Source organism: Sander vitreus, chromosome 20, assembly GCF_031162955.1.
Source record: "Sander vitreus isolate 19-12246 chromosome 20, sanVit1, whole genome shotgun sequence".
Lineage (NCBI taxonomy): Eukaryota > Metazoa > Chordata > Actinopteri > Perciformes > Percidae > Sander > Sander vitreus.
In genome coordinates, this window is record NC_135874.1 from 24,755,479 (window position 1) to 24,780,044 (window position 24,566).

Sequence of the window (24,566 nt, forward strand, 5' to 3'; positions counted from 1 at the left end):
TCCTCCTCCTCTTCCTCCTCCTCTGTTATCACCCTCATCCTCCTCCTCATCGCCTCCTCTTTCTCCACCTGTTATTCCATCATCCTCTCCAACTCCTCCGTTGCTGAGTCTCATAGATCGGCTGGTTTGGAGCGTCTCGGTATGGCAGCCCAAAGGACTCAGCCAAGACCAAATCACTAGTGTCATGGAGAAGGAGACGGCCGGGGTGAGACACACACACTTTTAAATTAATACTAGTCCATATCCATGACGTTCCACTTCCAGGATTGGTCCCTTCCCGCTAGAAATTCCGCCGGATGTCACTCTTTACGGCCGGATATCCGTCACCTTCCACTTTCTTTGTGTTGTAAACAACACTCCGGTTGATTTGTGAGGACTATGGTTAACTGCTCCTCAGATCTCTGCAGGGTAAATCCAGACAGCTAGCTAGACTATCTGTCCAATCTGAGTTTTCTGTTGCACGACTAAAACAACTTTTGAACGTACACACATTTCACCAAAACAAATTCCTTCCCGAGACTATTTTGCAGAGGCACCGCGGCTTTTCCTGGTTCTTAGCGCCACCCATGACGATTGTGATTGGTTTAAAGAAATGCCAATAAACCAGAGCACGTTTTTCTCCCATCCTGCAACGCTGTGTGGACTAGCCAGACCCTCCTCTGCAGCGCTGTAGAGGAAGGTCTGGCAAAGTGAGACTAAATTAATAATAAACCTCTCTGAAAAAAAAGCTTTTAGCCTGTTGTACAGCAACATCAGTGGTAGCAACTGTATAGGACACTTAATGCTCTAAAAGGTTTCTCAGACAATTTGTTTTATAAATGACACAGCAAAACACTTCCCAATAATGCCTGTGGATGTTTTTTGAGTAAAATAACTATGTCCTTTGCTACTAATTATAGGGAAAATGCAGGTAACGTTTTGAAACATCTATTTGAGTTTAGTAGTTGTGTTGAGTTTATAAGCCGTTATTATCCTAATAACAGAACGCTCAGAGCCCAATACAGAAACACTAGGGAAGAAAATAGACGTGTTAAAAATACGCTTCAGGTTGCCATATATCAGGACGCACAAAGGACAGATGACTGAAAAACACGGCTGAAATGCCTCCTGTGTAGACGAGCCTTAAAGGTCCCATGGCATGAAAATGTCACTTTATGAGGTTTTTTAACATTAATATGAGTTCCCCCAGCCTGCCTATGGTCCCCCAGTGGCTAGAAATGGTGATAGGTGTAAACCGAGCCCTGGGTATCCTGCTCTGCCTTTGAGAAAATGAAAGCTCAGATGAGCCGATCTGGAATCTTCCCTTTATGATGTCTCCTCAATAGCATTTAAAGCTACAGACACAGAAATGGCACATCCTAAGGAAAGCTCATTGTGGGACTGGCTCTAGTGGCTGTAATTCTGCACCAAGGCTGAATTCCGGGAAAGAGACTTCAGATACAGTATTAGGGGACCACTAAGGTCTATATAAAACAGACTTCAGATACAGTATTAGGGGACCACTAAGGTCTATATAAAACAGACTTCAGATACAGTATTAGAGACCACTAAGGTCTATATAAAAGAGACTTCAGATACAGTATTAGAGACCACTAAGGTCTATATAAAAGAGACTTCAGATACAGTATTAGAGACCACTAAGGCCTATATAAAAAGAGACTTCAGATACAGTATTAGGGGACCACTAAGGTCTATATAAAAGAGACTTCAGATACAGTATTAGGGGACCACTAAGGCCTATATAAAAGAGACTTCAGATACAGTATTAGAGACCACTAAGGTCTATATAAAAGAGACTTCAGATACAGTATTAGAGACCACTAAGGCCTATATAAAAGAGACTTCAGATACAGTATTAGAGACCACTAAGGTCTATATAAAAGAGACTTCAGATACAGTATTAGAGACCACTAAGGCCTATATAAAAGATACTTCAGATACAGTATTAGAGACCACTAAGGCCTATATAAAAAGAGACTTCAGATACAGTATTAGGGGACCACTAAGGTCTATATAAAAGAGACTTCAGATACAGTATTAGGGGACCACTGAGGTCTATATAAAAGAGACTTCAGATACAGTATTAGGGGACCACTAAGGCCAAAAAGCAGCATGTCATGGGACCTTTAAGTAGAGCAAGGAAACATTTAGCTTAGTTTAGCATAAAGACTGGAAACAGGGGAAAACAGCCTTTCTCTCTCCGATGTTAGAAATACACCGTACACCACTGAAGTACAGTAATCTGTTGTATTTTATTTGTTTAACCAGTACACAAACAGAACAGTAAAAACAACAATTTGTGGTTTTAGTTTTAGCAGATTTAGCCTGACGTGGTCATACTCAGATTCTAGTCAGAATATGAGTCTGATACTGCTCCACTGGGCTGTGATTATGGGGCGTGTGTCAACCGAACCAGGAAAGAAAATGCCTCTGCACTCAATTGGATAGACCTACAACCAATCAGAGCAATGGAGTATGTGACGTATGATAAATTCAACTTTTGCCGAATCCCGTTGGAAGGACGGCAAAAACATCTTTCCAATCGACCAATGCCTTGATCGCGGTTCTCTGTTCCTCTTTTAAAATGAATGTGCTGTCGATATCTTCTATAACAGACGCAATGGCGGAATCTACACATCTCAATTCTCCAGCGGCAGCCATCTTTGTTGTAAACAAATTCAACCCAAGCGCTCTTTGGTGACGTGGTTGATTACGTTACTGTTGATCATCTGTCCATCAATCGTATAAAGCCCGCCCTGACAATATGATTGGTCCGAACAGCTCTGGTTCGAGCATAGTTGCTCCACAACGGATCAAGTCCAGACCGAACTTCCTGACCTCAAATGTTGTGGGCGGGGCTAAGTTCGGCTGGCATCCAGGCTAGGGCAGATTAGTTGTTTGTCTAGAAATAGTTCCAACATGTCCTGTAACTCTTTCTAAAACCACAAATTGCCTTTTTTGTGTTTGTGTGCAGATTAAAGAAACATTATACAACATGTGACAACAACAACAGTGGGCTTCACAGATGTTGGATGTTGGTAGCTGTACTTTTTAAATTTGGGACAGAGCCAGGCGAGCTGTTTCCCCTTGTTTCTGGTCTTTATGCTAAGCGCAGCTTGTCGCCTCATGGCTGCATTGTAGCTCCATACTTAATGCACATTTTAGATTTATATCAATCCTTTTACCTCACTCTCGGAAAAAGAAAGCAAATAAGCGTATATCATAAAATGTCAAACTAATCATTTGAGCCATTTAATATTGAAAACTCTGATTTATTCATATGCTTGACTGTTAACTTTAAATTTTTGGATGACTCTCTGTGCACTGACTAAAAGACTAGATTGCGTAACAGTTCATTTGAAGTTTGTCATCTGAACAGTGTCTCAATTTTCCACAATGACACAAGGTTTTCCAGGACTCTTTCTATGAATTCACAGTACATATAAATTATTTCTAGGAAATTATAGGAAACTATGGGATCTGTAAAAAAAACTAAATCAGCTTTTAAAACCCTTATTGTCAATCACTATACAGACTAATAGAGGCTATAGTAGTTGGTGTGGTGTTTTGCTGTTGCTCAACCTGTGGTATATAAAGCTGTAATACAGTATATCTTGTGTTGACACACAATAATGGACTTATGTTTGTGATTTATATGGTTTATGTTTGCTCACTGTATGTGTTTGTGTTTGTGTAAGTCTTGACATTTTACTGTTCTCCATTCTGACCTCACAGAGTTGTAACCACATGTTGACCTTTTGCAGGCCTTCCTGCTTAACGGCTCAGAGGACAAGGACATGACGCTGTCGGTGCGGCTGCCTGATGAACAGGGGGCACCTCTCGTACACAACCTGACGGTCAAACAACACAAGACATGTACGTGCCACACACTGAGTCAGCTTCATAACTCAGAGAGCTACTGTAAAAGCTTCAGAGAGTGGAAACACAAAATGCAGGATTTGCATGACAGAGCACAGATAGCAAAGCAGTTAGTGATTCATTCTTACATCGTTTTCTGTCACAGTTCTCCACTTAAATGGTTCCTGTCTGGTTTTTGATGACATCTTCAAATTGATCTCCTTCTACTGTGCCAGCAGGTAATACATATACACTGCACACACATATGGGCACATGTACATACTGTACAGATACACAAAAAACATCACGAGCACACAAAAATAAAAATAAAAACATGATTTGTGTGCATATATACACATGTGCTGACAAGTGCACATTAAAGGCGTACTCACACACGATTGTCCCCCACTCCCCCGCTGGCCTGCAGTCACACTGCAATAAAACATCAGAGACGGTTTGAAAACATTCAGGGCCAGGGTGTTAAGGAAAAACTCGTGAGAGAGCCACGTTGCAGCTGCAAAATAGTCTCAGGAAGGAACTTGTTTCGGTGGAACGTGTACATTCAAAAGTTTTAGTTGTGCAACAGAAAACTCAGATTGGACAGATAGTCTAGCTAGCTGTCTGCATTTACCCTGCAGAGATCTGAGGTTTGAGTTTAAAATTCCAACACAAAGAAAGAGGAAGGAAACAGACATCTGGCCGAAAAGAGTCACATCCGGTGGAATTTCCGGAAGTGGAACATTGTGGATATAGACTACGTTTTGCTGAACCTTTTCTGGGAAGTAGGCAAAAGTGTGGCAGACCCACCGACCTCAAAAAGGAGACAGTCCTGAAACAAAACATTCCCTTATCATGCAGCTGTCTACACTACCTTGAATTCGTAGAGAGACAATCATAATTATACATGAAGAGGTATGGTTATTAGAGACTGGCCGAATATTCTCGTCCCCTGACCTGTGGCCTATGAATGACCTGATGTTGTCTAAGCTTTCCCTTTGTCTCATCATAGCACAAGATGGTGTTTCTGGAAATCCCACCACACAGAGCACGCTTACGTCATTACATTGCTGGCCAGAGCACGCTTATGTCATTAAGATGCAACTTTTTGGTTTGAAGAAAAAGTGGAGCGCTATCGTACAGCACGATGGAGTCTATCACTGTAATGCTTACTTTGTGGCTTTTTTCGAGTTGTTCGGGGTGCAACGATACACAGCCCTCCCGCATGCCTAACAGGTTTATTGCTTATGCAGCGCAAGGCAGTTCCGTTCTCGGGCATGTTTAGCGACCACACAGATGCGTAGCGTGCCCGAGTCCAACCGAACCTTGCCCTGGCCCACCCATTTCAGGCTGGCCCAGATTTAGCGTGCCCAGGCACGGTACGGAACGATCACACTAGTCAAACCAACCGGACTTTGGGGTCAAATGTACTCGGAGTGTGAGTATGCGATGACACTTAAGCCATACATTTACAGTAAACATACATACATACATACAGTATATGTACAATAAATACAAACTATGAACATACGTACACAAAGATGTTTTTCCGGACATACACTAAACATCCATAACATGCAATATCCACACACATTTACACCATAAAAATCATATGACACACACACACACACACACACACACACACACACACACACACACACACACACACACACACTGCAAGATTGTGTTATGTCATATTATTAAAACTCCCTGCTTGCACTTAATGCTGGCTTTTTATTATTAAATCCACCAAATAGGGACATTCTGGCCATTCCACTGAGATTACCCCAAGCTATTACCACAGCAACGAAGAGAGAGGAGCTGGAGGTCATCTCCGCAATGGGTGCAGGTAGATAAATCTACATTATTAGTGCATTGAAGTTGGGTCATTGCTGGAGCAACGAGCAGGATACAGCAATGAAAGACGGCATGTATGAAAATATAGACACAGAATGAACGTACACTTTGAAAAACTGAAAGTGAATATGAAAAGTATTAGGCACTGATAGAAGCAATGTAAAATATATCGTTTTAGCCCCTTTACAGGTATGGAACATTTAGACTGCTTCCTCCTAGAGGACTCAACAGACTACATGCCAATATTGAGTCAAAGTAAATGCGCTTCCTACTCGCAACAGGAAGTGTGGCAAGTGTGGCCTTGTGTGACAAACATCATACAGCAAAATAATGCATTTTAAGTGCATGTTCTGTAGCACCATATAGAGGAAAAAGTGGTACAAAATTTGCAATACATCATCTCCAGCACTACAAACTCCACGCAGGAAATAACATCTAAGTCGTGTGCGCAGTGTCCGAGGGGCCCAAAAAAAAGATCCACGGCCGTGTCAAATGGCGTCCCGCCAGTACCCCCGACGTGCGGAAAAGTACGAGGGCCCTGTTCATTGCGCTTGCAGCTTTAACTACCAAAGTTATATTTCGTTTATTTAATCCGTACAAAGACCAAAGTGTAATTATTTATGTCCAGGACTCCTTCTTGCTGGGTGCAGTGACTTCCTGGTAGCCTGGCAACCTCACAATGACAACAAGACTCAAAGTCAATGCACCAAGCCAATGCCCTCGGAAACAGGGCTAAGCTGAGAACTAGTTTAGGCCTAGTGGCCACACACACATGGTATTGCAACTTTAGCTTTCATCAAGTCAAGCACACTGACCCAAAAAGCATTCTTACCACACACACTCACTTGAAAAGCAGCAACTGTAAAACAGTGATGATTATATTATCGGACTGTAATCCATTCAGTCCAGTAACATCTGGAAAGTCAAGAAGAACTGTGTGATTCAATTATTTTATCCCATCCACGTGTGTGGGCAGCCAACAGGAAGTTAGCCAGCTCGGCCAGCGGAAGTCTGGGATGCACGTTTGCTCAACCGGCTCAGCTGGAGGAGGATTGTGGTCACTACTCCAATGTAGTGCATATGCTCAATGGGCCCTATAATGGCTACACCTAAAAACTTAAAGACCACTGAGAGGCTGCTATACAGACTTGAAACATACAGTCTATGGCTAGTAAACTAGTCTTCTACCTTACACCGCTCCGTAGCCTACTGTTGAAATCACTGACTCCAATAGTCATCGTTGCGTTTAGATGGTCATTTGTTGATCACAATGTTCTTCAAATGAACGTGTAAGAATCCATGTGTCCATTAAGCTCCATCAACAAACATTTGATGCATTCAAAAACTATTTGTGCTCCTCTGATTAACAGCACCCCCTGTTATCTGTTGAAAGGTTCCTACCTAAATAGACATCACTCACTAGCACACTAGTGACACCAGTGGACAATTTGTGTCCTACACCCAAAACAAATGGCCCAATACGCAGAAGTGAGGAAGGCTGTGGGTTTTTTTCTGTGTATGCACTCAGTGAGCATATTTAATAGGAATGAAGATAAGATAAGATACTGAAATCACCTTGTGGTAAGAAGTTTTCCAAGGTCTACAATAAAACAGCGTTTCCATATAATACTACAATGTGAGACAGGTGATTTCAGAGAAATTTAAAAAAGAAACTAAACATAAATGAGTACATAGCAACTTTTTTTTTTTTAAAACACTGACTGCATGTGTTGCAGATTTCTGGACGTCTGATCTGAACCAGCAGGCACAGAACCAGGACTTGGTTATCGATCACAATCACAGCAAACTGTACGTGTACGTCACTGTAGAGGAGAGCCCCAACAAAGACCTGAACCACTCCTCTATCTCCAAACTTGATATCATCGCCAATCAAAACATCACCCCCTCCCTGCAGAATGGAGAAGCCGCACAGAAGATCAGCACAGCCAAGGTCAAAGGCCAGACTAAGACCACGCCCAGCCATGAGATTAAATACAAGCGCCCCCCACCCCGACCCCCCAGCCTGGGCTCAGGGTCAGGGATGGGCCTCCTCTTCTCCTCTCCCCCCTCACTTCACACTTCATCTTCTGTGACGCCAGCAGTTGAGAAAAAAAAGGAAGGAAAGGGAGGCGCAGGAGAGAGAGAAGAGAGGAAGTCAACGTCGACATCACTTACTCCATCGAGGCCTCCTGTCCCCCTGCAGAGCCGAGCCGCTCCCCCACTGCCTCCTGCTCCTCTCCGTCGCACCTCGTCCAGGAAAAGCACTGACCGAGAGGAAGGAGAGGGGACTGAGAGAGAGAAGGGAGAAAAACCTGCAAAGAAAACGGAGAGAGAGGGGGGAGGAGAGAGAGAAGAGGAGAAAACGGGAAGTAAATCAGGTCAGCTGGATGAGGGGGTTGAGCAAGAGAACAGTAGCCAGCATCAAGAGGAGGAGGTTAAAAGGGATGGGGAAAAGAGAGAGAAAGAGGATGAGAAGGAGGAAAGAGACATGAAATTGGAGGAAGAGGAGGACAAACAGAAATCCAGCTCCCCGTGTTCTCCGTCAGTGAAAAAACCGTCCCGTCCAGTCCCTCCGCCAAGGAGGAAACCGTTTCCCCCAAAAGCACCTGTGTGCCCCATCCAGGCGGGAGGAGAATCAGCCAATCAGACTGCTGGGATGAGAGGGGCCCCTCCCTCCCCGGCGCGGCGGCCAGATGTGTCGCTGTACTCGCCACAGGGCGGTGCTGTGCTAGCAACTGATCCCGACTCCTGCTCTGCCAGCAGCACTGAGGAAGAAGGAGAGCTGAAACAGGAGCAGGAGCAAAACCACAAGTAGGTTTGGATTGGCTGGTGTAGAGAGATACTAAAGTACTGGGCTGTGTTTGAAATTGCATGCTAATATACTACTCATACTATTCATACTAAGCACGACGTTTAAATTGAGTATGTAGTGTGTTCCAACTGCACAGTATGTGGATTTTGTATGCGAGAAATGCTCACACATATACTAGATAAACAAGATTTTCTGAGTCAAATATTTTACACTAACATATTTTATCATTTGAATTTGCCTTAAAGTAATAATGGAAACTATCACATTTAGTGGAAGTTGACTTACATTTGTGATATTTTTGCTTCTTTTTTTTCTTGGTGAAATAACGTGACAAAAAGAAGAAAAAAAGTGTGACATATAAACAAACTGTCTCTAACTAAATGCAAATGGATAGTTTGTTCCTGTGAAAAAGATAGTTTGAAAGCCTGGGGGCTCTAAGGACAAAGATAAGATAAGATAAAACTTGATTTATTCTGAGGGGAATTGCTGTGCAGCAGTACAGCCATACAAAGTGGGAAGAGTGCAAATATAAAGAGTGCAAATTAAAAAGTCTAAGACAACACATGACACAAAGGTGTCCTCAGCTTTGGTACTTACTCTGTTAACCCTGTAGGTGTTAAAAGGCCACTGCTCAATCATCATATATGTAACCAGGGGTTTATGAATTGTGAAAGATGGTCGAAACCTGTGGTAATATAAATCTTTCTGGTTGAAAGCCATGCTGCTACATTCTGGGCTAGGCCTTTTTATCATGACTAGCAGTCAAGGCCAGGAAATAAATAAGTGTCAGTCATCTTTAAATTATTATTATTATTATTATATTATGCAATATCCAACATGTAATGCAAATATGCTTCTGAGTCTAACCCGTGCATAGCATTGTAGTATGTGAGTGAGTACATGCATTTATAGTACATTAAGAGGAAGAAGGGTTTCAGAATAGACACTAGAGCAGAGGATGACACAAAGTTACACTCATATTTTTTGTATTAATTGTGTAAAATTGTGTGTAGCATCAATATCAGCTTACCTACATCCTCTTTAAACGCTTTTCAGGCCAGAAACTGTAACACTGTAGTCAAGGCATGCAGAATATCAGAATGTACAAGGTTGTTGTTTTTTGTCGGTTATCATTCACATCACACACACACAGGCCCGAAATACACACACATGCAAATAGGACCTATACACATGCATTATATGGAGAGATGTCAGAGCTACCAGTCTACACTCCATACTTGGTCCACATGCATTTATTAAGACAGACAGGAACTTTGTACAGAGTTCAACTCATCAAAACGTGTTGAGCTATGCGTACAAATTCCTCTCTATATATGACACTTCCATACATAGAAGGTCTCAGACGAGTGAAGACTGGACCTCATAATCAATGGGTACCACTATGTTTGGTCAAAGGATTCAAAGTCACGAGTCATGTATTACAGAATTTTTCTATATTTGAATGTTTCTAAAAGCGTGACGTGAGTCACAAGGACACTGAATCTAACTGTATATTTCTTTCCAGTCGCCCTGCAGAGAGTACCAACCCAGTAAAGAGAACCTCTACCACTGTTATGTTGGACCGAGCACGCTACCGCCTGTCCAACGTCATCACGGGCCTCATCAGCCACGACCGCCGCCTCACACAGCGCATCGTAGAGCTGGCCAGGGACCCTCTGAGCTACTTTGGGAACCTGGTGAGTGAGTACACAGAGGGAGAAAATATCCATATCTGTTTTGAGTTCAACAACCAGCGGATATATTTGGATTTCTCTGGATAACAACATCAACCAAAAGTTTCAAAATACAATTGGCATCAGGTTTAGCTTTCATATTTTGTATTTAGGTGAAAGAGCACCGTGCATTCACCCTGGAGACCATGTCGAACCACTCCTCCTCCACCGAGCTGTTGCAGGAGATCAGACAGATGATGACTCAGCTGAAGAGTTACCTACTGCAGAGTACCGAGCTGCAAGCTATGCTGGAGCCCCAACATCAGTATGCACAAGACAAACTGGGTAACTCTAAAACTATGTCATGTTTTATTTAAGATGTTTGTCTGTTTGGTTTCCCAAATGAATTCTTCAAAATCAGAATCAGAATCAAAAAAGGTTGTATTGCCACAATCAGGGGCGGTTCTACATTGACTTACACCCAGGGCAAGACCCCCTTCGACCCCCTATATATATATATATATATATATATATATATATATATATATATATATATATATATATATATATATATATATATATATATAAATAAATAAATGTGCCAAAAATATATACAATCAGATATATAAAAATTGTAACAATAGCAGAGAGCAACAATAACATAAAATATTAAGAATAATGGGGGGGGGGAGAAGAACTGGGAACAGGAAGTTTGAAATATGTTGACATACTGTATATATGACAAGATACTATTGAGTTGCAGTAGTAGGTTATGTCAGTCAATCAGTCAATAGTATTAAGACATTTTTTTATCGCGATATCGCAGGATTCGATAAATCGTTACATCCCTACTATATTGTCATAAGTACTAATTAACGATGTAGCCGTTTATTTTAACACCTGTGCAACAACTTCGTTGAAACCACCGCTGAGAGGCTGACGATCAACACCTGTATGACGCACCGTTTGAATAATCCAGGTCTAATCCGGGATACGCCTTTAAGGATGTTTTGTCCATTTCAAAGCAAGAAAAAAAAACAAATTGACAAACTCCAGTAGCACATGAAAAAATAATACGTGCCTAGGTGAACGTGGATAGGGTGAAATTTGCAGTGACATTTTGCAGTCAACTGTAAATGTAGGAACCCAAAACTCCGCCAGGTGCTTAATAGACAATCATAATTGTTAGACCAACCCCTGTGACGTCTTACCTTACATAATAGGTGAAATGAGAAACAAACATAAAATATACATGGCTCCTATTAACTAGGGCTTGGTGTCATTAAAAAAATTCCGATACCGGTACCGATATCAATACCGTGACTTCGATACCAGTTCCTAAACGAGACTTTATTCAATACCAATTTTTAATATAACAAAAATAAATTACAATATAACACGTTACGGCACAAATCTTTTTATTTATTTTTCAGTTCCTACAACGTGAGCCCCGTCTCTGTGTGTAACATAGAGTTTTTCCTGCCTGCCAAACAGCCAATCACAGACATTATTAGATATTGGTACTGTAGAAGCATGCTGCATGCTTATTGGCTCACTGACTCTGATGAGATTTACTTCTTAGGAATTGAAATTGGGTATTGAATGACAAGGCATTTTTCGATACTCGATACTTTAGAGGCAATTCGGTCAGTGCCTAAAAGAAATGGAATTCGGTACCCAGCCCTTTTGTGAAGCCCATACAATAGTGTTTAGTTTTTGTTGACTGTCAGAGAGGTGTTGATTCAACTACATGGTCATTTTCAAAGGCGTAGCGTTAGTCAGCGGGGGTTGTTATCCAATTTTTGTCCATTTAGCACGACGGAAAATTCAAAATAATTGAATGAATTATACATGTGTGTGTCCATGCAGAGAGCATGGTAGAAGCTGCTCTGTGTAAGAGTGTACTGAAGCCACTGAGGGAGCCAATTTACAAGAGTCTGGAGAAACTGCACACCGACGACGGCAGCCTGAAACAACTGGCACAGAACCAGGTACAGTACAGTACATTTATATTCAAAGTAGCAGCAGCAGCAGTTGTGATGCTGATAGTGTGTGTTTTGTTGTGTGTGTCAGTCTGCCGTCCTAGGCAGCACCACCACAGCATTAGGAGTAACCACTGCCATCCCCGAGGCCTCTACTATGGAGAAGATCAGCATCAAACTGAGCAGCCTCCATCTGGAATATTCTCCCCAGAAAAAGATTGAGCTCATGCTGAAGGCCTGCAAGATGATCTATGAATCCATGTCTGCCAGCAGCCCAGGTCAGAGCCCCATAACAGTCCTTTAACATCTGATCCATAATGCTATTCTAATATCACTGTGGTTGAATTTACAAACTAGGTCATAACCTGTCTCAGGATGAGTAGTAGTTCAACTCCTTGTCTCCATAGAAGACGAGAAACGTAGTCTAGGAAACGTAGCGGGAATTTGTCGTTTTTCGTGCAACAAGGCAGGCCTGCTTAGTTCTTTCGAGGAATGATTGTAAAGATTTACAAGGAATATGTTTATGGCATTTCCTCTCTAACTGGGACGTTTTGGGTCAGATTGGTTAGGATTGCTATGGACAAAGTACACATGGCGATACACTGGTGAGAGCAAATGGCGTTTAACCATGTATCCAGCTCATTTAAATCAGCTCACGTCGCTGTATTGTGTGAGCAGTTAACATCATTTAATATTGTATGTGGTGTTTTTCTTTTGCGGGGTGCAAATGTACCACTGAAAACAAGTTACTTCCTGACACCATTTTGCAGGTCCACCTACTTTGCGACTGGAGCTTAGCGCTGCCAAGGACAATTTTTGATTTGTTTAAAGAAATGCAAGGTCTCCTATTCTCCTATCCCAGAATGTATATGTGGTGTAGCCAGACCTATCTCTGCAGCACTGCGGAGATAGGTCTGGCAATGCGAGACTATGGGAGACAGCAGCTGTATGATAAGACAGTGCTGCCTGGAGCGCTCCCATCCTGCCAAGGTCAGGGGAGGAAGTTAACACATAACATACTCACATTCATACACACACACACACACACACACACACATAAGGATAGGCTGTACTGCAGTTTGGTCTAGCTGACATTGTTTTCAGTCTGTGCTGAGGTGTTTGGGTTAATGATTTAGGTAAGCATATGTGTTTATGGCACCCGCAATATCTTTGTTTACATTGAAGGGTTCAGCTAAACTTAACACATCCAGCACGAGTTTAAATACACCTCCGGGAAGGCAGGAAATTCTGTAGTTGGGATGGCACTAGTCTATATCCCCGACGTTCCACTTCCGGGATTGCTCCGTTACCTTGGGCTTCTGTTGTGTTGGCATTTTAAACTCTGGTGGATTTCTGAGGACTATGGTTAACCTTTTCTCAGATCTCTGCAGGGTAAATCCAGACAGCTAGCTAGACTCTTTGTCCAATCTGAGTTTTCTGTTCAAACAACTTTTGAACGTACACACATAACCACCAAAACAAGTTCCTTCCCGAGGCGCCGTTGCTCCGTCCGGCGCTTAGCGCCGCCCAAGACGATTGTAATTGGTTTAAAGAAATGCCAATAAACCAGAGCACGTTTCTTTTTCCCGTCCCGGAATGCTGAAAAAAAAGTATTACCTGGCTGACGATGGCAGCAGCAGGACGTAAAAAACAAAAATGACTGTTGCTAGTCTGGACATCTTACCGTGTCAAGGTTGCAATAAAGGTTTCCTAAATGCCACATTTGATGTCAGCTTACTAATTGAGTGCGGTTTTTGTGTAGATTTAGACTTTTATACGTTTATTCCACGTCCAAGTGGATGAAGCCTAGTGACGAGTCCTTAGCAACCAGTTTGTGTGTTGAATGTTACCCAGAGTGCCTTGCTGAATGGTCTTAATATTTTATTGTTTTATGTCATGTGAATACTAGTTTACTAGAGGAGTAACTTAGCATTTGAAGTAATGCAGTAATACAGGAAGTGTGCATTTAGTTTCCATGCTTATTGTGTTTCCACAACAATGTTAGTGAGTAAATCTCCTGAAATGGCCACCACACCATAACAGAGGAGTGGGATGCGTCAGATGAGGATGCAGAGGTTTAGTCACATATGACATGGCTGTTAAGAAACAATGGGAATCTGTATATTTGACAAGCACAAACCAATACAAAAGGTATTGATAAATTGTTGGGGGAGGGTCATGCCTTATTTTCTAAATTGTGTTGGAGGGTCATAGAAATTTTTTTACTGGCGAGGGGAGGGTCAGGTCTTTTTTGGCTAAAGGTCCCAAAACTCCTCCGGTGGCCCCTTAAATAAATAACTAACAGTCCCTAATGGCTCAAATTGTTATAGTAGTAGAATTATTTTAGAAAGATGTATTTATTGTTCTAAAGCTGTTTTCTGTCATAAGGATTTTCTATGAGAAAAGGGCATTTTGGGCGAGTGGGCATCACGTAAACTGCAATTCAACTGCAGTCACTATGCCAAAGTCACCTCACAGCCCAATGCTGTTTCTGGGGGGGCTTGGGGTGGTCTCATCTGAGTTAATCTCTCATTGACAGACCTATCTCCACAGCGCTGTTGAGTCTGGTTACACCACATATACATTCCAGGATAGGGGAAGAAAAAAAAACGCTCTGGGTTGTTTGCATTTCCTTAGACCAATCACAATCGTCTTGGGCGGTGCTAAGCTCCGGACACAGCGATGATGGCTCTGCAAAATGGAAAGTGTTTTGTTGGAACATTTGCAACCTGCTAAAGAAAACATATTCTTTGTAAATCTTTACATTCATTCTCCGAAAGAACCAAGCAAGGGAGGCCCTTGTTGCACGATCCAAATTTTCTTCAAAACTTGCCATTATCAGCGTGTAGTTTTCTAGTCTGTTTCCCAAAGCGAACAGAGTTTGAGAACAGCAACACACACAGAGCGGAAGGTGAGGGACATCCGGCGCATGGCTCATGCCCCGCATGTCAGCCTGGAAGTTCTGGAAATGTACTTCTGTTGATCCAGACTACAACTGAATCAAGAGAATCTTAAGAAATTAAGAAGAAATCAATGTGCCATTATCCTGTAATTGACACCTGTGGCCACAGTGACCACCCCGACAACAGTCAAATTCTGAGAGTGGCGATTTATTCTTAACATTTCTCAACTGGTCTTACTTTTTTTTTTTAAATACTACACATTGGCACAAAACATTGAGAATCTGCTGTTTTTAGACTTACATGAATACGTGTATAGACTTCTTAATCTCAAATCTCAAATTGTTTCCTCTCTGGAGTTTACCCTGGCAATATATTTATTTGTGTGTGTGGGTGGGTGTGTGTGTGTGTGTGTGTGTGTGTGTGTGTGTGTGTGTGTGTGTGTGTGTGTGTGGGGGGGTGTGTGTGTGTGTGTGTGTGTGTGCGTGCGTGCGTGCGTGCGTGCTTGTGTGTGTTTAGGGCGGGCCCATGGCGCTGATGACTTCCTGCCTGTAATGATGTATGTCCTGGCTAGATGCAATCTGTCCAATCTGAAGCTGGATGTTGAATATATGATGGAGTTGATGGACCCATCATTAGCACTAGGAGAAGGTACCCAGAAAACACATCAACATTTTATCCGGTTGACTCATCTATATATCACATTATTGACCATGCTCTTGTGTGTGTGTGTGTGTGTGTGTGTGTGTGTGTGTGTGTGTGTGTGTGTGTGCGTGTGCGTGCGTGCGTGCGTGCGTGCGTGCGTGTGTGTGTGTGTAGGTTCCTATTATCTGACCACCACCTACGGGGCTCTGGAGCACATCAAGACTTTTGACCAGCAGAGGACAGCAACACGACAGCTCAGCAGAGAGGTTCAGGACTCCATCCACCGCTGGGAGAGACGACGCACGCTCAACCAGGAACGCATGGCCCAAGGATCTATTCGGGTACACGCACACACGCACACACACACACACACACACACACACACACAGGTTTGTGGCACTATCTTTGTGGGGACCCGTCATTGACATAATGCATTCCCTAGCCCCTTACCCTAACCTTAACCATCACAACTAAATGCCTAACCTTAACCCTTACCCTCACCCTAACCATAACCTAATTCTAACCCTAATCCTAAAACCAAGTCGTAACCCTCAAGTATAGAGCCCACACACACACACACACACACACACACACACACACACACACAAGACATTATCAACAATGGCACACTGTTCACTCTGATCTGAGGTCAGAGTGAATCACATGCTCAAAGATACTGTACAATGAAGTGTGGTATTTTATGCTGCCAGTCTTAGTATGTGCTATGGCTTAAAGCACAATATTATTAAAATGCAATATTCATTTTCATTAAATTTACAAATGAACAAATAAGAAGACACACTGATAAAAAAAAATTGTATTTCTGATGTGCAGGACTTTCTGACAGTGTGTTGTCCAGAGATTGGAACCAACCCCAAAACTCTGGGTATCCTCCCCACCACGACAATGGAACAGCTAGCTGAGCAGTGTGCTGCACGCTTTGAACAAGGTGAATGTCTGAAAGATGCTGTCACATGTTACTGTCAGCACTGGCTTTTTCAATTGTTTTATTTTTCATTTGGTCAGTTCCTGACCTTATACAGAAAATCCTGATATTTATAGTGTTACTCTCAAATTCAAGACGTTACGTCTGTCTTCCGAAACCCAGCTATTTAACCTCTGTGAGGTAGTTTTTCAAAATGATCGATACAGCTTGGTTCGTTAGTGTTCCTGGCTGTTGTGATGGTCATTAAGCGTGGTTTATGGTAGCCGCGGTTTTCCTGGCATAAAATGACGTCACCACGGCTGTCGTTGGCAGCGTGAAGGCCCCACAAGCTGTCGTGGCGTGTGGTCGTGCACCTATGAATTTTTGTAGCTACGCGCCCACTGCGCGCGCTGCATTTTCAGTTCAACACGGTCGGCTGGGAAGAGCAGGTTCGTCCATACAAACATCTGTGTTATTCTCCACGTTCAGACCAAAGGGAGTAGCCTAGAAATCTAGATGCACCCTAGCGGCAGCAAATGTAATTTGCAGCCAGGGTTGTCTAGCAACGTCGGTGGGCAGGTTTAACATAATGACGGCAGAGTTACGACGGTTCCGTGTGAATTCCCTGCTACTTGAAAACAAAGAAGATGGCTGCTGCTGCTGGCGAACAGTGGTCTTTCGAATCGGCTTTGGAAGACTTGGAGATAAGCACTGAAGTCATTCTTAAAAAAGGAAGATGTGTTCGGAGTTTTGCCGACCGAATATGGCAAAAGTTTAATCTTCGTTGCTCTGGTTGGTTGTAGCGCTATCCTATTGCGTGCGGAGGGAATTTGAAAGACAACCGTTTATCCCGCCCCTCGGATTGAGCCCTGCCAATGGTGAGTTCCCAGACCCAACATCTGGATGTCGCTCTGGCTTTTCAGGCTACAAAGGGAGTCAAACAGCCTTAAATATGTGTGTAGAGAGAGACACCACACTGGGAAAAGAAGAAATATTTTGCTGGAGAGTGTGGAAAAACATGAGAGATCGTTTTGTCAAAGTTAAAAAACAGCTTCCTGTAAAGAGCGTTCTTAACAGTGTTACAGGCAGACAGTCATTTAGATTTGGAGATAAACAACAGTCACGTTAATGATTACAGTAGATGTTTCGCGGTACGTCGGTGTTTAACATGGTTGTGTTTACTACTGTTGCCAGGCAGCCTGCTTTCCTTAACTTCCGGTTTCTTCTTCCCTACTACTTCTTGCTCATTCACAGATTATTTTGTCTGTAGGCCCTCTGGTTGTTTCGGAGAGTACTGCAACGAACAATGTGTTGAGCATAAATGTCTCTGGCGCGTGCTCGTAGGGCGCGTGCCATCTACGGCGGCCCGCGCACGGTGTCGAGCGTGAGTATACCCGCACCTTTGTGGTCGTTAGAGACATCCGAGCCTAAGTCTGAACATGTGGATCCCCACTTACAATGCTGACCTTTCATCTCTTCCCAGGAAACTAGACACACGCTCAAATTTCGCCTTACGTGAGAATGCCAATGATTGTCTTTCAGACTTGGCCTCAGGCGTCTCTAACGACCAGTCATTATGTCTCCTACGACCATAACGACTGCCGTTACAACAGCCAGGACCACTAACACACGAAGCATCTCGACAAACAACTCCACGGAGGTTAAATAGCGGGGTTTCTCTACCGTTGAGTCTCTCGGATGAGAAACGTAACGTCTTCGGAGCACCTGTGTTTAACCTATAGGGCTGGGCGATATGGACAATATCACGATATATATATATATATATATATATATATATATATATATATATATATATATATATATATATATATGCTACCAGGGTGCCCCCAGATATCACCAGATATCACGATATTCTTGACCAAATACCTCAATATCAATATTTTGACGATATTCTAGGGTTGACAATTGGTGCTTTCACAAAATATTTTCACAATGAGAATTTAGATAAATAATCATCAGTAATAGTGGATATGATGACTAAGTGGGTAAAGGCAAATAATAGAACAGCTACAACAGCCTATAAGTTCAGGCAATTACATCACTTTACTGTAATGTAGCCTTTAAAAGCAGGAAAAGACAACACTTATGCCATATTACGATATTACGATGTCCAAAGTCTAAGACAATATCTAGTCTCATATCATGATTTCGATATACTGTAATATTGATATTATATCATGATATGATATCTGGTCTCGTATCACGTTATCAATATAATATCGATATATTGCCCAGCCCTAGTTTAACCCTTCCTTGGATAACAATGACCTGGATGACTTAGAACCTTCACAGACAACTTCCTAACATTGTCGTCAAGCAGAGGTTGCAATCTCTTCTAGATATCAAAATGACTGAAATTACATTACTGCTAATACTTCAAGAAACTAGATATATATATATACATATATATATATATATACATATATATATATATACATATATATATACATATATATATATATATATATATATATATATATATATATATATATATATATATATTATTGATCCCCAAGGGGAAATTCAAGGTCCCAGTAGCTTATAGACATCACACACAACACACATACATCATAAACAGGATGATAAAATAACAAATAACAAAAAACAAACAAATCCACATGAATAATATGGACAATAAAAGAAAAGATACTAAATAAAAAATCTACATGAATGTATTAAGGGATGTATAAGCATGAGACGCTTGCAGTGACAGGGCAGGTAAGGTGCTCAATGAGAGTGTGTCATTGTGGTAGTGCAAATAAGTCCAATAGTGCAAGGAATGTAGACATAGTAAAATAAAAACTATATCGCAGTGCAAGGATAAAGTTTTTTAAAAAACAGCATTAAATATGGGCATTATAAGGGAATAAAGTAAACAGTAGGATAGACACAAATCAACAGTCAATGTTAGGGGTTTGAAGTAATAGGATTACAGCCATTGTTCAGTATTAAGTTAGACAAGTCATATTTGAGTCATGTTTAAGTTCACCAGTGTCAAGAATGTGGTCTTGACTACTATTTTATTATCACTACAGTATTATCATTCTCGGGGTAACGTCATGCCATTATTTCTTTCCCCCAGAGGGCTACGTGCTCGGTGTGTATATGGATGGTGTTCACCAGCCCATGGCTCCTACAGACCTGGCCCTCAGTGTTAAGAACAGTTCCCAACCTGGAGCCTACTGCTTTGTCTATCACCCTATCGACCAACCCATCAGCCAGCCTGGCCGCAGCTGCCCTACCGACCCACCTCCGGGTCCACCCGCAGAAAGCTTTTCCCCATCTGACTTTGCAGCTGTGGAGCCAGAGGCAGAAGAGGAGAGTCTGATTAGCTTGTAACTGCTCCAGTTGGTGACTGCATTTACAAACAAAAGTTAGGAAAGGGTTTTCAATCTCAGGTCTCGCTTGAAAGGTTGATCTAATTTAAACTTAATTGAAAAATAGAACTGATGTGGAGTAGCGCATGCAGGATTACAAAATATCGTATGTGATGAAAAGGTGTAGTTTGTGGCTCTCTCCTTTTGAATCCATTTTCCAATCCACCTGCATCACCAAAGCGAGCAGTGGCCAACTAAGATGACACAACAAAGTGATAAATGACTGATTTTGTATCTCCACATGGGGTCTGGAACCCCAGCGACTACAGGAGGATATGGTATTATAGAATGTAAAAATATATGTTATTCTAACATGCACATATATGATCATGTTTATACTGTTTGTACTCTTTGATACTTGGTGCTACTCTCTCTGATGCTCACAACTGAGAGAGGGGGAACGACATGCAGCAAAGGGCCGCAGGTCAGAGCCGAACCCGGGCCCGCTGTGCCGAGGAGTAAACCCCCATTCATGCGTGCCTGCTCCACCAACTGAGCTATCCGGGCGCCCAATATATTTCATTTTCAATACAACATTCCCAGTAAGCATCAAGAAGTTTCTTTCCCCATTTGTCTATATACTAATACTGATTGTAATTTAAATAAACTGGCATGTAAGATTTGAACTTCTTTCTCAAGGTGTATTTCACGCTTTCACAATATACAACCAAGTGTAATGCCATGAATGCTTCCGGGGAGAGACTACGAAAGCGTACACCCTTAACCCCATTTGTACTACTCATTGTATTGAGGCTACAAAGGCACACCACATTCCTGGAGAGAGATGTGGAATGCAGCTAGAAAGGGACAACAGTGGCAAACAGGCTTCAGAACAGGTAGCCTTCAAACAGTTTTGCCCTTTGTCATTAGATGTCAGATGACATGTCATACAAACTAGTTTGATTCAAGCAAACAAACCCCCTAACCACGTTTTACTCAAAAGCGTCTCTCTGTTTGAAATGAACAGAATTACTGATCCATGCTGATGTCAGGGGTGTTAACAAGCTTTAACAAAAGTTGTTGGAACCAAATAAAGACTTGGGGGGTGTGTGTGTGTGTGTGTGTGTGTGTGTGTGTGTGTGTGTGTGTGTGTGTGTGTGTGTGTGCGCGCGCGCGCGTGTGTGTAGTAGTTTTGTGTGAATGTTGTTGGGCACTACGTCACCTGCGCACCTGTCTGTATGTGTGCTAATTACCGCAACCACAAAGGGAATCACAGGTGAGCGGCGAGAGCTAATTAGGAACTGGGAAGCCACACAGTTGTTCAACCGTAGCTGTGGGTGTGTGACAGTCTGCGTGTTTTTTTGTTTTTTTAACTTTTTTTCAGTGGGCAAAAGTCAGTTTTTGTAGATGGTTTTTAAACGTATTGCTGAATAAAATGATGAACTCAGACGTCATGGCGGACCCCACTTGCACCAGCACGAGTTGTTGTTGTTTGCCACCTCATTTTGTTGAAATACTACGCTTCAGAGGACGGAACAATTGGATTTGCAAGAGTGGAGTCACGGTACGGACAAAACAAGAATTGTTACAAGCTGTGTTGAAGAGATTGGCCTTCTCACAAAAGGAATAGATGGGCGGTAGGATATATTGCTACAATTTTTAAATAAAGCCTTCGACAGTTCTGCTAAATCAATATCAAAATGACTGACGTGTCTACAGCTGTCAAAGTGAAACGTATTTTTTTTTTTTATTCTATTCTTTATTGTATAATAGTGATACAAACAATCAAGCCACAATGTGTTTGTACATTTGTCAAAAAAGTGTTGACAGCTTTGAGGTTAAAGGTCCAATGTGTAGGAATTTCTCCCATCTAGCGTTGAGATCATATATCGCAATCAACTCTCTCGCGCCACGCAGTTCAAAGTACGTATTACAGCTACGGTAGCCTTCACGCTTCAAAAAGCCGGTCTCTTGCTCTTTTCAATATCCTTTTTCTGGGCGAATTTTAGTTAACATAGGCACAGGCTAATTATTGCTATCTCTTTACATATACCTACGCTCTCCGTCTCTGCAAGATTCGGAATGATTGAGATTTCTCTTAGCATAGCTACCAGAAGACTTCCAACTTTCAGACAGGTTGCTCACGTCACATTTACGTCGTCTCTCTCAGTTTGAGGCTGCGCAGTAACGCTCAGCGCTCACCTGAAAAGTGCTTCTTCTAATATCCTTCACTGGTCTCCGTCCAGAGCAACGGGATCTGTTGGTCCATTTTATATATGTCAATATAGCCGCTTTCCGACCGGAGGGATTTTTGCAGTTCCTAGAACATAAAATTCCTAGAACCCTTTTCCTCGTTCCGACTGGACATCACATACCGTTCACCATACCTAGAGATTGGCATAGGGTACGTTCCATAAAATCATCTCTCAATGCAAATCAAACCAGCTATTAGGCTAACTGAAATAAAACCATGCCTATCTCTAGGTATGGTGAAGGGTATGTGATGATGTGGGGCTATTTTAATTCCAAATATATAGTGATAGTCTGCGTATTTTTGTTCTAGTCTAATTGTTTTTAACTTTTCAGTGGGCAAAGTTTTTGTAGATTTTAAAACTTATTTATAAAATCAAACGTCATGGCGGACCTCATCGTTTGCACCAGCACGAGTTGGAGATGCCTTCAAATTCCCTCCAGTGGCATTTTTTGTTAGATTGCCACTACAAAAGTGTTCAAAAAACCCAAATGCCATCATCCACTCGAATTCCTCCAGAACACTGGTTTAATGTCATTGCCAACTGATGCGACGATGGCACCGATGGGAGCCGATGTTTCTGATGAGAATATAGGTAATAGGAAGTGACACTACTTTGTGTCTGAAGCTTGTTATCCTGTGTAAGTCAGTGTGTTGCAGACCCATTGTTAGGGCCAGCTGCTTCCTGTCTGCAGGTCATTATTTTCAGCAAGGACCATAATGAGGTACTTAAATGGTAACAAGCTACCTGTATGCCAACCAACTCGGCACCCTTTGTCGTCTTCCATTTCAGTAGGCATCCACATGAAGAATCTGTATCAATGTATCCAGGGTCAAAGTATCAAATACACGTTTGCGAATGGATACAACCTTTTTTTTTTTTATCCCTTCCTCTAAAGCTGATGTTTGGAGATGATACTGACATACTAACAAGGTGTCTTTGTACAGTAGCGATAGCGGACGAATGTCAACGAACTCTCAATACATTGTAGATGCCATTGAGTGTAATAAATTCAAAGAACATTTTTTTCATTTTAGCTATGCAGCATAATTTCAAATTCTAATCACACATTGAGTCTACAGGTCTAAATGCAGCCTTAGTCTTTTAACAAACACTGGCTCAGATGTGTAATGTGATAAACCAGTAGAGTGTAATTACCATATCTGCATTTCCCTTCAGCTCTACGGAGCATTTCAGCATCATTCTGCTCATTGTTTTGGTGATAAGAGTCCTTAACTGATTTTGATTCACTCTCTTAGTGTAGTTTTCAGCTGCAACAGGGAGCTATTTTCAGTGCAAAATATCCAAAAACCTGCTGTAGGCCTACATGACTTGCCCAGCACCAAACAGCAGACAATTGGCATCTAGCTGGTGAACATAGCGGATCATTCAGCAGAGCCAGATGTTTCCCTCAAGAGTCGATGAGAACCAAAACTGAGCTAAAAGGAGAGTAAATATTATCAGGTGGACACAAACATGACTCCAAATGTAATGACTAAAAATAGGCACCTGTATGCTAACAAGTTGGCCATATCAAGTTCAAATGTGATAATATATTAGTGTCAAGCCAATTATTGCAGGTTGTTGTCTTATATGGAATATTATATCCATAAAAAAATAAGACTTACCGCGATCAACTCACATTGAAACTTGTAAGACTTTGAAGACTGGTTGCTGGATCCTAAATGTGGATAATAATATATAAAGGTACTTTGGTGTGGCCAGGTTGGATCAGTGGGTAGAGCAGGCGCACATATACTAAGAGGTTTATGCCTCAACACAGAGGTGTGGGGTTCGAGTCCAACCTGTGACGATTTCCTGCATGTTTTCCCCCTCTCTTTCCCCTTTCTCACCTAGCTGTCCTATTAATTAAAGGTGGAAAAGCCCAAAAAATAACCACACAGACGTTTCTGGCACGATGCCCTTCTTCAGCATGTTTCACAGGCAATTACAAACAATACTCCACAGGTGGGGTTGATTATAACCAATACTCCCCTCCTGTGTAGTATAATAAATAATATAGCAGTGTCTAGTCAGTTATTGCAGGTTGAATCTAATTATTTTATCTGTTTTACATGATTTTGTTTCATCATATCTGGATTATGTCCATATAAATGGGCTATCTCTGCATAGACAGCAATGGTTTATCCAGTGTTTGGTTAACGTGCCACAGAGTATGAATAAACACACTCGCACATACACACAAGCACTATAATGATTTTCAGTAATAAGATGTTGGGCTCTCCAGAACAGCACCATGACTAAGAGCCTTTGAAACAGGACACTAACAAGCTAACAGCACTTCCGCTAGGCCTGTCCTCTTGCAC

General features: G+C 42.0%; 1 protein-coding gene across 1 annotated transcript; it reads left to right on the forward strand.

Annotated features, from left to right (window-relative positions):
- The first annotated feature begins 78 nt into the window (after positions 1 to 78).
- rin3 (Ras and Rab interactor 3) lies at positions 79 to 20,673 on the forward strand. The gene is made up of 13 exons (XM_078277197.1): positions 79 to 205; positions 3,765 to 3,876; positions 4,025 to 4,097; positions 5,613 to 5,704; positions 7,449 to 8,523; positions 10,050 to 10,221; positions 10,371 to 10,542; positions 12,067 to 12,188; positions 12,271 to 12,457; positions 15,599 to 15,730; positions 15,899 to 16,065; positions 16,559 to 16,673; positions 19,753 to 20,673. The coding sequence occupies exons 1-13, from the start codon at positions 185 to 187 to the stop codon at positions 20,007 to 20,009; spliced, it is 2,697 nt and encodes an 898-aa protein (XP_078133323.1). The 5' UTR covers positions 79 to 184; the 3' UTR covers positions 20,010 to 20,673.
- The last annotated feature ends 3,893 nt before the right edge of the window (positions 20,674 to 24,566 follow it).

Bases quoted from the DNA above. Each gene is read 5' to 3' on its own strand.
- rin3 (XM_078277197.1), top strand. From the start codon at position 185: ATGGAGAAGGAGACGGCCGGG. The intron at 206-3,764 runs GTGAGACACACA...GACCTTTTGCAG, and splicing joins TGGAGAAGGAGACGGCCGGG to GCCTTCCTGCTTAACGGCTC. The intron at 5,705-7,448 runs GTAGATAAATCT...CATGTGTTGCAG, and splicing joins CATCTCCGCAATGGGTGCAG to ATTTCTGGACGTCTGATCTG.